This window comes from Micropterus salmoides, unplaced genomic scaffold (assembly GCF_014851395.1).
Source record: "Micropterus salmoides isolate LMB-PRFRI ecotype aquatic unplaced genomic scaffold, ASM1485139v1 Ms_hic_scaffold_21, whole genome shotgun sequence".
NCBI lineage: Eukaryota > Metazoa > Chordata > Actinopteri > Centrarchiformes > Centrarchidae > Micropterus > Micropterus salmoides.
The window spans coordinates 16,818,298-16,831,911 of record NW_024041262.1 but is presented as its reverse complement, the minus strand read 5'-3'; the positions used below and the strand labels follow the sequence as shown (position 1 = coordinate 16,831,911).

The following is a 13,614-nucleotide window of genomic DNA, read 5'->3' as shown; positions in this document are numbered from 1 at the left end:
ATAATAATTACCTTATTTATTTATTGTCTGTTATCATCTTCCACTCTTTTTTTTATTAATTACTAAAATGTATTTATTTATGTGTGTGTTTTATTATTTTTGTCTGTTTTATTCTTCCTTTGCATTTCTACCCTATTTATTTCCCAAATGCAATGGTATTTATTTCTGCCTGTCCTTTTTACGTTTCTATATGCATTTCTGCCTCATTATGCAAATGAGGAGGGGCTGTATCTCAAAGGGGTCAACTTCCCCTATTGGTGGACCAGTCAAACGGACATCAACAAGCTTGCTCCTCACACAGTCAGATGGCTTCCTTCAGTGAACTGAGATATTTAGCAACTCTCTTTTTATATTAGCATTTAATAGGATGCTTGTTTATTTTTTGAGCATTTATTTATTTATGTGTTTATTTCTTAATCTGTCAGGATCAATCCTCCATACTCGGCAGCCATGTTGGCAACGCCTCCGGGCAGCTATTTCGGACTAACAAGACCAAGCTCCTATCTGAATGAATGGGCAGAGAGCCAGAACTGCACTTCTACTGGTCAACGGGACATAAAAACTACATGAATAGAATCAGCAGTAAAATCTAATAAAAATCACTGACAAAGTTTGGCAACTTTGCCCGAAAAAATTAAGGTCTGTTCTGTTCTTGACTGGTTATACTAGTACTAGTATTTTTATAGCTTTTTTTTCATCAACACTCTATTGAATAGTGTTGATGTGCAGTAAGTCACGTGCACATGTCCATCAATGATTTAAGTTTTATTTTCCTGCAAACATGTTTCAAAACATGATCCTTCAGACAAGTGATACGCAATTATGTGAAATCACCCACACTAATTTCAATAAATTCAATCTTGAGAATTCCTCTCTAAATTGGATTGTGTTTCTAAGAAACATCTACAAAGGAAATATGCTAAAGAAGACTTGTGATATATCATGGGACAATAAACAAGGGAGTCAATCAATTCTCATAATAATAATACAGTTATCGCCATGATGAAAAGCAGGGAGCTCTATACACTCTCTGTGTGCTGAGGTAGATTATCTTGAAGATCATTCTGAGCTCCTGGGTGGATTTCAAGGACCTCTGCATCTCCAATCCTCTCTGCAGAAGAATACTCAAGTCAGAGCCATTCAACTGTACTGCACATTCCCATAGTTCCATCTGTTCTATTCAGAAATAAAAAGTGTTATGCAACAAGATTACAAAAGTGTTTACTCTGAATGTTCTGGTTCCCGCTGTTTTTACCTTGTTGTGAAAATAGCTGCTTGATCAACATATAGACAATTTGAGGATAGATAAACCCTTTCCTGGTGTATGGCTTACTTCTACAACAGATGTAACATTTCATCTATTTAAAAAGGTACACTTTTACCCAAGAATAAAAAAGAAAACTACAGTAATACATTGAAAGGACCACAGGATTAAACAACTTCCCGTTTAATAACGTCCCGTTGCCCTGACCTCTGTGGTAATGAAGTTCTTTGAACGCCTTTTGTTGTCCCACCTTAAATTCATCACAGACCCACTCCTGGACCCCCTGCAGTTTGCCTACAAAGCCAACATGTCGGTAGATGATGCAGTAAACAAGGTCCTTATCTACATCCTCCAGCACCTGGACTCCCCAGGAACCTACGCCAGTATCCTGTTTGTGGATTTCAGCTCTGCCCGGCCCTGCTACAAGACAAGCTCTCCCAGCTGAATGTGCCTGACCCCACCTGCACGTGGATCACTGACTTCCTGGCGAACAGAAAGCAGCACTTGAAGCTGGGAAAACATCTCTGATTCCAGGACCATCAGCACAGGTTCCCCTCAAGGCTGCGTTCTTTCCCCTCTTCTCTTCTCCCTTTATACCAACAGCTGCACCTCCAGTTCAGCCTGCCAAAGACATGGATGGATGGTGCACTTCTACACCGCCATCATTAAGTCCATCTTCACTTCCTCCATCACCATCTGGTACGCTGCTGCCACCGCCAGGGACAATGGCAGGCTGCAGTGTATCATTCGCTCTTTAGAAGTCCCTTTAGAAGGTGATTGGCTGCAATCTTTCATCACTTCAGGACCTGTACGCCTCCAGGACTCTGAGGCGAGCAGGCAAGATTGCAGCTGATCCCTCTCAACCTGGGCACAAACTGTTTCAGACTCTCCCCTATGGCAAGAGGCTGCGGTTCATCAGGACCAAAACCTGTCTCCACAAAAACAGCTTCTTCTCGTCTGCAGCTAGCCAGCTAGACACTCCCCCCTTGCAAATAATACAAATGTCTCTGCACATGTAAGTATTATTTCATTTCATATCATGCATAAACCTGGCACATTGCACATATTTGTTGTTAATTGTTAATCTTTGTTGTTGTATATTGTCAATTTATATATTTATGTACACATACTCTCTTCCTTTGCAATACGTCTGCACAACACAAACCCAGAATAATGCACATGTAAATATTTGCAATGTTGTTCTTTCTCTGCAAATAGTTGTATTATTTTTCTGTATTTTTTTTATTATTATTATATAACTTGCATTGTCTATTCCATATTTATATATTTCTACATTTCTTTATGCCAGCTGTATGTTCCTCATGTCCCTCATCACCAAAGCAAATTCCTCGTATGTGTGAAACACTTTTTGGCAATAAAGCTTCTTCTGATTCTGATTCTGAAAGACTTCAAAATCACTGCTTTGACTGCAATTGATTACACCAAAAGAACAAGCATTTCGTGCAAAGTTGAATTTGTATGCCAATAGATTAGTAAAAAACACAATATTTTTATAATCACTTTATCTTCTCTAGAGTATTTGTTTTAATAGCATATTAGTCTACAAGCATTTATGAAAGAGAACAATTCAAAGACATCCAGTCACCCACTCACCCACTCTGGAGGAGGAGGAAAAAAGCACATTTTAAAAAAGAACATTTCTAAAGAGGAGATGGCAGATTTCAGGTTTTAATGACTTCCAGGACCTCCTCCTGTGCCATCAAAAAAAGTGTCTGCCACTGCCAAATGAAAAGAGTTTTGGTTGATGTATACTGTATCCAGTCAGTGATTTATCCACTTTTAACAGGTGGCATGGCTCAATGGGAGCACCCCACGATTACAAGTGAAATGCGAAGACTGTCGGATGACACAAATTAGTTACCTGGTTTGTCGCCGCTGAAAGCTCGGTTTACTCCGTATGAGCTGTGGAGGAAAATAAACAATGTTAGACACATTGAGCTTGAACCGTTTATGAACAAAAGAACTAGATAAAACGTAGAGAGACCTCCCCAACCTCATTCTCTGTGGTTTTCTCCATGACTGGTCAAATGATGGACCATATACCGGTGGAGATGTACCAGGATGAAAAGCTTGGAGCTCCTGGAGGTTCTGCTGATGATGGCCTGAGAGGTAGACCCCATCCAGTGCTTGTTTGATCATTCCCATCACCAGGTCTTTCTCTGAGAGTACACCACAACACATAATACCAGGAAAATAGTTAAGTGATTATTTTCAGTAGCAGTGCAGTGTGCCATCAATTCTACAATTTATAAAGTTAAATAAACCTATAAGAAAATGGAAATTGTAAACACTAAAGCAGCAGACGAATGGCTTGTGTAATTGGATATGACAGGAAGACTTAAAAACCTTTCAGAAAGTATTTAGAAAACCAATTCAAAATTAATTAATTAATTCATCATTTAAAAAGTAAAAAATTAAATCGAATTAATAAATGGAAAAGATAATGATACATTTCTGTAAATGTAAATGTTTTTTTTAAAGGCATCACTTAATAATGAGTTAATAAAGTTTAGAATCATCATATCAATCATCAAAGAACCTGCCAGTCTTCTGTTAACAACAATGCAACATCAGCAACATCAGTGTTATAAGTATATAGGATACAAATTTGAAAATCTGCTGTCATTATGCACAAAGTAACTATCAAAGTAAAGTCACTGTCGAAGTGAAATTAAGATGGATTTTACCTCTTTGACCTGCAAGCAGAAGCCACTGCTGGACGGTGGACAGGGAATCTGTCTGTAAGATCTGACAAAGTAGCTCCAACACCTGACAAGAAAGGGACATTAAAACCTATGTCTATGTTGTTAGTGAAATTCTCAAGGTGCCTGGTGACAGCTGGGCCGGGGGGTATTTTCCAACAACAAAGCAAATGCAGTGTAACCTTGGGCAAAAGCTTCTCTTGTGATTTTCTATGATGTTGGAAAGCTCATTTTGATCTGTCACTAATCCTTTTTCTCTAGAATGAATTACATGGTTGTGCCCCAAACAACGCCAAATGACACATTTTCTAACTGCGAAAGGGCTAAATATAAGTGCAGGAATATTTCACCATAAGTTCTTGATCATGGAAGGGCTGGGGATACGCCTGGCGCTGGGAATGGGATCTGCGTTGGTAAGACTTAGTGGCTGGAGGGATAATCCTCCCAGTTTCAGCTGAATATTGGGTCTTTCGGCGGACAAATTCTTCCTCAGGGTTGTCCTGGAACACATCGACAAAATCATGCTCTTCAGTACAAAAACATCACTTAATAATATGTCCCAGTATCTCCTTTTTTAATTAGTTACTAAGAGTCTTCTAAGGCCATGCTAGTAGCACTGTGAGGCAGGCTGTATTTAAGCACAGTGGTGCTTTGAGATAAATGCCAGTCAGCATTCTAACATGCTCATAGTGACAATGCCAACATGCTGATTTTTAGAAGCTACTGTTTACCATTTCAATCATTATATTTTGGCGTGTTAGCAGGCTAACATTTGCTAATTAGCGCTGAACACAAAGTACAGCCTTTGTCAATAAAGATCAAATCACTCTCACAAAATTATTCCCATAAACTCTACCTCACAGCACCCCATACACCCCATACAAAATACCACTGCTTCCTACCTCCCTCTCCCATCCTCTCTGAATCTCAGTCAATTGTCCCATCCGGCTTCCTTACAATCAAGATAGCAGCGAAAATGTATTCATCTGGTATCGTGTCTAACTTTAGCGGATCATAATATATTGGGTATTGGTAGTTTGTATTTATGAAGAATTCACAAATTGTTGAATTGTTAATATCAGAAATATACTGACATACATTTGTTACAGTACATTTGTTTCAGTAGATGGAGATAAACACTGGGGAATAATAATGAGAAATGATAATGATGTGTTGTAATTTAATTGTGAGCAGTGATGTAAAACTTTTGGTCAGACAGTTTCATCAATATCTTGGGGTAAAAACTAGCAATGAGTGCTTAGCTCGATCTATTGGCAAGTCGTTTCCCATCAAGCATTTGGCTTCTCCATCTTGTGAACATGGATGTATAATAAGACCTGGATAGGGTGCTGCCACTCAGCCTTGTATCAAATTTTTTCCAGTGGCCACTTGCGGCATTGAAACAAAGAATTCCCTCTGTGGCCTAAAAAGCATTTACACTTGACAGGGTCAGTGATGAGTCTTTGATCCATGGAGGTTATATTTGTAAAACTTTCCTTGAGCCAAATAAAGCAATGTAAATATTTGTGACATTATCACAATGAAGAGACTAAAGCATTCAAACGGTTGTGCATGTTCTGGGTTTGTACACAACCTGGGAAGACGTGCTACCTCCGAAACTCAATCAGGGGCAAAAGAGAAGTCTATTTATCCCTTGAAATAGCAAATAAGTCATAATTTACCTGAAGACGATGAATGCCTTGAAAGTGTGACGTTAGTTATTGTTTTACATTACTATTCTTTCAATTTGTCATTGTTAGGCACCAGTATGTAATATATTCTGTTTATTGATTGAAATTTGTATGCAAAAAAAGTGTTGTGAAGGATGAATTTCACAGTTCCATTAGCATATCAATACACGTACCTCTTTTTTGTCCTTTTGTTCTTGAGACGACACACTGACTTTTGTAACAAGTTCTTTGAGTTCATCTCTCCAGGCTTCCGAAAATAGTGCTGTGACATAATGAGGAAAAATTACTCCTGTTATTCTGAAGCTCGATAGTATTCTTTGAAGGCAGAGATTTAAAAAACAGTTATGAGAAAATGTATGTGCCATGTGTGAGTGAGTGTACCTGATTTATTTTTGTTGCTACTGGCTCCATAAAGATTCTGAGCAAGTGGAAAAGCAAAAGAAGGATATGTTGCTTTCCTGAGAACGTGGCTCTTGAGAAGTGGATGAGGAAATAATGATGAGGTGACAAACCAGTCATCTCTCACCATGCAAACGGGCCTCCCATTGAGTCCTGTTGTAAAGAGAAAGGCATTCACAGTAGACACATACACACACACACGAACAAACACTGTAAAGTGCTTCAGAAGGGATACCCTGAAGAAATAAAGTCAGTATAACTCCTGCTGGGACTAAAGGTGACAACTTCTTGAGAACCTCAGAGATGAAACTTACTTATCTGCATATAATGCTGTCATCTCTTTCATGTACCACATTGCTATTACTCCTGGACCTTAGCGCTGCTTTTGACAATTGATCACAACATCATGTTAGACAGACTGAGGCACTGGGTGGGGATCTCTGGTACTGCCCTAGAATGGTTTTCATCCTACCTGTCAAATAGGAAGTTTTGCGTGTCTGTAAACAACTATGTCTCCTCGTTCTGTCCAGTTAAATATGGTGTGCCTCAGGGGTCGGTCTTAGGACCCATTTTGTTTTCCTTGTATCTGCTTCCCCTTGGACATATTATCCATAAACATGGCATTTCTTTTCATATTTATGCTGATGACGCACAAATATACTTGCCCGTCAGATCCACAGACCCTGGAATGCTGAGTTCACTTAACAACTGCCTTTGTGAAGTTAAAAAATGGATGTCAAGTAATTTCCTCCAGCTGAACTCCGACAAAACTGAAATCCTGGTCATCGAGTCCCAGCAGATGGCAAATCAAATACTGCCATTTGCTGGTTCCCTAGTAAATCACATTAAGCCTGTGGCAAAGAACCTTGGTGTTTGGTTTGATAGTAATTTAAATTTCGAGCAGCACACCACAAAGCTTGTTCAATCATGTTTTTATCAACTTAGAAATATAGCAAAAATTCGATCTATGTTAACTTTTAAGGACACTGAGACTATTTTACACGCCTTCATCTCATCACGCCAGGATTATTGCAACAGCCTTTTCACCTGTTTAACCCAAAAATCTATTGATCGACTCCAGACTGTCCAGAACTCAGCTGCCAGGCTTTTAACCAGAACAAAGAAATATGACCACATTACTCCTATTTTAGCTTCATTACACTGGCTCCCAGTATGTTTTAGAATTGACTTTAAAATTCTATTGATTACTTTTAAAGCTCTTCATGGCCTCTCGCCTTGTTATATTTCTGAACTTTTAGTCCCATACACACCAGCACGTACCTTGAGATCCTCGGGCAGAGGTCTGTTGTCTGTTCCAGAGTCTCGACTGAAAACTAAAGGGGAGAGAGCGTTTGCTGTCAGGGCCCCGAGGCTCTGGAACAGCCTGCACGAGGAAATCAGGTCGGCCGAGTCAGTGAACTCCTTTAAGTCCCTTCTTAAAACATACTTTTATAGGAGAGCCTTTCCCGATCTTATTTGACTTTATTTTATCCCTTTATTTTATTGTATTTTACAAATTTTATATTTATCTTAAACGTGTATTTTAGTCTTTTCAATGTTTTCATGCTTTTATCTTGTATTGTTTTTGTATTATTGTCTCTTGGGTATTATTGTTTTTAAACTTGTTAAAGCACTTTGTAACTTGTTTTTGAAAAGTGCTCTACAAATAAAGATTATTATTATTATTATTATTATTATTATTATTATTATTATTATTATTACTACATGCACCCATAGAGCTACTCACTCTAATATTTCATATACAGTGTAGGTAACTTTTAATTATAACACAACTCAGGAAGGGATGCTTCTGTGTTACAGTTTTTCTCCATTGCTTAAACACTATAATCAGGCTAATGAACTAAAATTTCAAAACCATTTCTCCATTTTTCAAAAAGCACACCCATTTCTCTAAACTCTACACACAACTCCCTTCATTTCTCATTGCCTACACAATGTGGTCTTTGAGAAAACACTAACATTCAATATTGTCCACTCAGTCAACACAGGTTGAGCTCAATTAGCACACAGCTACCCAGGTAGAAACACAAACAGTCAGAATTGATAACACACCAATCAGAAGCTTCAATAGATAGATAGATAGATAAAAGGGCCACAGTCAGTTTATTCAGTTTTGAAGAGTGGATCCAGAGAAATCTGAAGGAAGAGATAGAGGACACCAGAGAGGAGAAGGAGGAAGAGGAGGAGGAGGAGGAAGAGCAGTAAGGAGAGGAGGAAGAGGTGAAGGAAGGGGAACAGTAGGAGTTGGAGGAGGAGATGGGATAGGAGGAAGATGAGGAGTAGGAGGAGGTGGAGGGAGGAGGAGTAGGGAGAGTAGGAGGTGAAGAACAACAATCTCTGGCCTGTCCCAGACCAAAGATGGGATGATATGTAAGAATAATTAGTTGTTTTGTGTTGTACTGTACAGTGCATTAAGGACTAAATAATGTGCAAAATTACATTTTTTATTTCTTTTGTTGTGTTCATCATGTCAAAATGTTATGGGGAGAATGGGAATAGTTTTTGTAGTACTGTTTTGAATTTATCTCACCATAAGGCTGCGTTGCAGTGTGTGTTTTTGAGGGCTTGTGTGTTATGTTTGAGGGCAAAGTTTGTTTTTTCAGCAAGATTGAATAGTTTTGAGTGGATTTGTATAGACATTCATGGACGCCAGCCGATGCATTTCAACTTTGGTGATCCCTGACTTTTCCTCTGACAATTGACAATTGTTTAATGTACTGGCATGAAATTTGGTTCCCAGGACCTTTTTGAAAGCCATTCATGGATCCCAGATGATGTATCCTGACAAATGGTGATCCCATGACTTTTCCACTAGCAGGCTGGCATTTTTGATTGGCATTGAAATATCTCCACAACTATTGAATTGTGGTGATGGCGTAATTTGATAAACACGAATTGCTCAATTAAATAGTCCAAGGAGACCAAACTGAAAGCTCTCACAGTTAAACACAGCTCCACTAAAATGTTATCAATCTTGCATATAATTATTTGAAAACAATATTGAGAACCTACATGGGAATCACTGTAATTTGCTGACTTTATTTTTCAGGGTACTCCTTATTTACCAGAGCCAAATACTCAGGGAAATCATGAAGGTTCAAAACACTTACTTCCATCTGTACTGCATAGATGAAGATGAAAAAACATTCATTTATTATAATTTAGGGAGGTATACTGTCAAATCATCTTCTTGTATACAATTTAAATTTTATAAAGCAAATTGATTTCTTCTGCTTCCCAGAAGACTACGTCTGCCTGCTCACCTTGAATATGCCGCACCCTGTGTGGATGAGGGTTGTGTCGGGAGAAGAATGAGTGATGACTCAAGGCACCAAAGCGCGGACTGCTTGTCGTCACCATCTTAGTAAATTCAGTGGTGAATGGCACCAGATTAGTTTGACTGCGGCTCTTTTCTCCCGTTGTCCCCGGGGAGTCTGGATCCTGTGCTATTGACATATCTTGGTATGACAGCTGGAGTTTTTTAAATCAGGACTAAGAGAAAAAAGTCAAGTAAAGTCTTAATGAAAAGTCATGTGATAGAAATGGCAAAACATTAACATTCTAGGTATTTGTGATTGCAAATTTCTGACCACACATGCTAAAACTAAGCATTTTAAAACTAAAACATCACAAGGAGCAAGACAGAAACTACTCACACTTGATTTACATCAAGAGTCCAAAGATAACTTTGCATTCCAAATGTGACCGATTAATTTATGTTTTGTGTTCTACCAGGAAGATTTTGAAAAAAATAACTTTGAAGAACCACTTTACCTCTGAAAACAGCCTCCAGCTGAAAACCTTTGGTACACAATGCTCTGTGTTGCTCATGTTGCTAAGCAACCTGAACTAAACAAGACACAATGGCATCTGTGCCCAATGAGTGTCTGGCATTCTCAACCAGTTCATTTAGACAGGATTTTCATATGCAAAGCAGAAAGTATTTAATGATGTTTAATTAACAAACTTTATCAGGTGAAGACTGCAGCTGTTATCTCAATGTTGAGAAGTTTGAAATTAAGTTTATGGAATTTAGAAAAAAGTCAACATTTGTTATTGAGACATCTTCTATCTCATTACAATATGTTTAAGTAGACCAGTTTGCTGCAGCATCTAGTGTGGCACATGGGTGTGAATACTGATATAAATGTGCTCTGAATTTGATGATTAATCCTTTAATGATCCTGCTGTCTATGGCTTGTGTCATTAATATTATCAGTTGAAAGTCTCATACTTGTCAGTCTAGAAGTTTTATTATTTACTTTTTGGGGGAAACACCAATATGCACACATTACATTCAATTATTTACAATTACAGTATTATATGCAGTACTGTGCAAAAGTTTTAGGTGTGGAAAAAATGCTTATGATGAAGATAGTTCTTAATGACTTTCACTGTATGTATGAGGTTGTTGTCATGTTGCGGAATATATTTTGGGCCAATCAGATGCCTCCCTGATGGTAATTGCATGATGAATAAGTTTCTGCCTGTACTTCTCAGCATTGAGGAGACCATTAATTCTGACCAAATCCCCAACTCCATTTGCAGAAATGCAAAGCCCCAAACTTGCAAGAAACCTCCACTATGCGTCACTGTGGCCTGCAGATACTCAGTCTTACACCATTCTCCAGCCCTTCTACAAACAAACTGCCTTCTGCTGCAGCCAATAATTAAAAATTTTGACACATCAATACAGAGCACCTGCTGCCATTTTCTGCTCCTATATGCTATGTGTTCATCTGCTGCAGTAAGTTTCCTTGGCCGACCACAGCATCTACTGTCCTCAATGTTGCATGTTTCTTAGTGCTTCTTCAAAAGAGCTTGGACAGTACATCTGGAAAAGCCAGTCTGCTTTGAAATGTCTGCCTGGTAGAGACCTTGCTGATGCAGTATAACTACCTTGTGTCTTGTTGTTGTATTCAGTCTTTCCATGGTGTATGACTTTTGACAGTAAACCGTCTTCAGCAACCTCAACTTGTTAGTTTGGCTATTCCTCATCCAGCTGTATCCTTGTATCACCATTTACACATGTTTGGTATAAATATTTAATCATACACCTGACAATATGCCTACAAAAATCCCTGACTTTGTGCACATGTACCTAAAAGAATGGATGCTATTTTGAATGCAAACGTTGGCTACTGATACTGTTTTGAAATGTGCTACCAGAGATAGGCAACATTGATGGCATTCACAGTATCAACACTATTGTTTTCTATGGCCAACTAAAATATCTTACCCTTTCCTTTACCTCAAGTAAACGTAGCTTAAGTTCAGCCAGTGACTTTCATTAACAACAACTTACAATTTCACTCTGTATCACTAACTATGTTGAATCAATCTTTCTTCACCATGTCTGTGTTTTTCTGTGTGTGTGTGCGCGCGCGTGTGTGTGTTTTAATGTTTCTCGGCACCTGGGCGGAGCAGCAACGAAAGGCAGCCTCCCTCAGGGTCCTAGTGCCCGACCACAGCAGGGATTTAAATTATGAAGCAGAGGAAAAAACCAGAAGGATTATTTTAAGCCAATAAAGACAAATTATATCTGTATATTTATATAGTATTTATCAATATTCTTGCTTCTCTTTGTTGAGTACAGGTCTGCACTGAAAAATTTTTTTGGGTGAGGGGGGTGGTTAGGACCATGTTAGGGTGGCTTCAGCCCCCCTGACATGACATGACATGACATGACATGACTTTTGTGGTGAATTGGCGCAATAGAAATAAAACTGAAGCTGAATACATTTGAAGCAACACAGCTTGATTTAACATTTACCTGGGCAGGTTGTACTTACTTACCTGTAATATTTACAATTACAGCAAGAAAGACTCACCTGAACTGTTGTTTTTGCCTTCTTTGGGGGTGTCCAAGTCTTAATTAGGAGAGACCCCCGTAATTCAAAACACTGACATATCACTGTCACAGTAGAATGTTTCCACTATCGTCCCTATACTTAAAGTCTACAGTGCCTAGTGTAAATGACGAAGATTAAGGTTTCCTGTAATGCTTTGTCTTTATTTCATGTTTCCTGTTTAACCGGAAGTTTATTTTGAAAGGACACTATACACATGTAAGAAATGGAAATTAACAAGAGAACGAGGACAATCTTGCAGAGCGGTGCACAGAGAAAAACCTACTGCTCAATATCAGCAAAACCAGTGGTGATTTCAGGAAAAAGGAGGTGAAGATACACACCCATGTCTACATTAGTGAAGCTGAGGTGGAATTTCTTTGCCATCTTCTTTTTAGATGTTAGAGAGCAGCTACAGAAAGCATCCTGAATGGAAACATCACAACCTGGCATGGGATGTGCACAGTCCACTACAGGAGGGCTCTGCAGTTGGTGATTAAAATCAATAAGTATAAATTTTTGGAAAATTGAAATTGAATGGAAAAACACCTTTAGTGATTTTAAACTAAAATAGCTGATTTACAGAATGTGCAAACCTTTTTTCCCCCAGACCTGGTACATAGCCAGAAGGGATTAAATCTATATTCCAGCAAAATCAATGTGGTTGCCATGAGCAATTATCCTTTGCAACAGCCCAAGCACTTATTTACATTTGGACTGAGCAGTATAGGCTCTTATAAAAATCCATTCAGTGGGGCTTAAGGGGGACGGTGCATTTTCCTAATTTTCCTTATCTTATCACTGTTTTTTGTTCCCTGTCTTGTTTGAATCTAAAACCACAAAACTTAAAGCATAACTTAAAGATTGTTTATCATCTTTCAGTCAGAGGCAGACTACTTGTTCAGACTTAATAATACATATTTTTCTTTCTTCCTTTTTTTCAAATTGAAATTGAAGGTTGCTGTAGTGTGATAAGGGGAGCTGTTAAGTCTTCTTGGCTTCTGCTGAATAATGTGTCTTGGTAGAATTTTGTCTTGCTCTAGTGTGCGTTGGTGTGTGTGTTAAGCTATAGGTCTTTGTCTGTCTGTGTGTCTCCAGATGCTACATTTACTGTTTTGGATCCATTCCAAAACCAGCAGGTTTATTTTATGTAACAAAGAACTTCATTTCCTTCAGACACATTTAAACAGATGCTCTGAAAAGTAGAATAATTTAAATATATGGAATAGTAGGGAGGTTTGTATTTCATTGTGTAATCTGTTATTGTATATGATAAAAGCTGAACTTTCAGCCTTGATGTGAGGATGTAATTGTATTATTTTATAAGACACACATAATGCCCTTGGAATTATTTGGTTCTATCTGTGATCTGAGTGGTTTTGCAATTCAAAGCTCACATCCCATATAGCAAAACTGATATTTTATTGGTCAAAATAGCAGGCACCCTCCATGTATTTTTAATATATTACAAATGTATTACATATTTAAATGTTTTAGATCAGCTGGATTCTGAGAACTTATTTTTCGTTTGGAAGTATAAAGTTCAAACTGCCATGAGCAATAATTTTAAAAGTTGACAGTTTAGTCTTACTTTGTTTAATTACACAGAAACATTAGTATGATCATAGATTTACACTGACAGATTTGAACCAGTAAAACAGTTAATA

General features: G+C 38.2%; 1 protein-coding gene across 1 annotated transcript; it reads right to left on the bottom strand.

The window, feature by feature from the left end:
- Nucleotides 1-746: 746 nt before the first annotated feature.
- On the bottom strand, nucleotides 747-9,935 carry tbata (thymus, brain and testes associated). Its single transcript, XM_038735025.1, has 9 exons — nucleotides 9,873-9,935; nucleotides 9,362-9,590; nucleotides 6,060-6,230; nucleotides 5,852-5,940; nucleotides 4,338-4,487; nucleotides 3,973-4,054; nucleotides 3,279-3,444; nucleotides 3,147-3,187; nucleotides 747-1,111 (listed from the first exon to the last, which is right to left on the bottom strand). The coding sequence occupies exons 2-9, from the start codon at nucleotides 9,552-9,554 to the stop codon at nucleotides 1,020-1,022; spliced, it is 984 nt and encodes a 327-aa protein (XP_038590953.1). The 5' UTR covers nucleotides 9,555-9,590; nucleotides 9,873-9,935; the 3' UTR covers nucleotides 747-1,019.
- Between the last annotated feature and the right edge of the window lie 3,679 nt (nucleotides 9,936-13,614).

Coding starts and splice junctions, on each gene's coding strand:
- tbata (XM_038735025.1), bottom strand. CDS start 9,554: ATGTCAATAGCACAGGATCCAGACTCCCCGGGGACAACGGGAGAAAAG. Junction 4,488..5,851: donor AACAAAAGGACAAAAAAGAG/GTACGTGTATTG, acceptor GATGTGTTCCAG/GACAACCCTGAGGAAGAATT. Junction 1,112..3,146: donor TTTCAGCGGCGACAAACCAG/GTAACTAATTTG, acceptor ATTCTTCTGCAG/AGAGGATTGGAGATGCAGAG.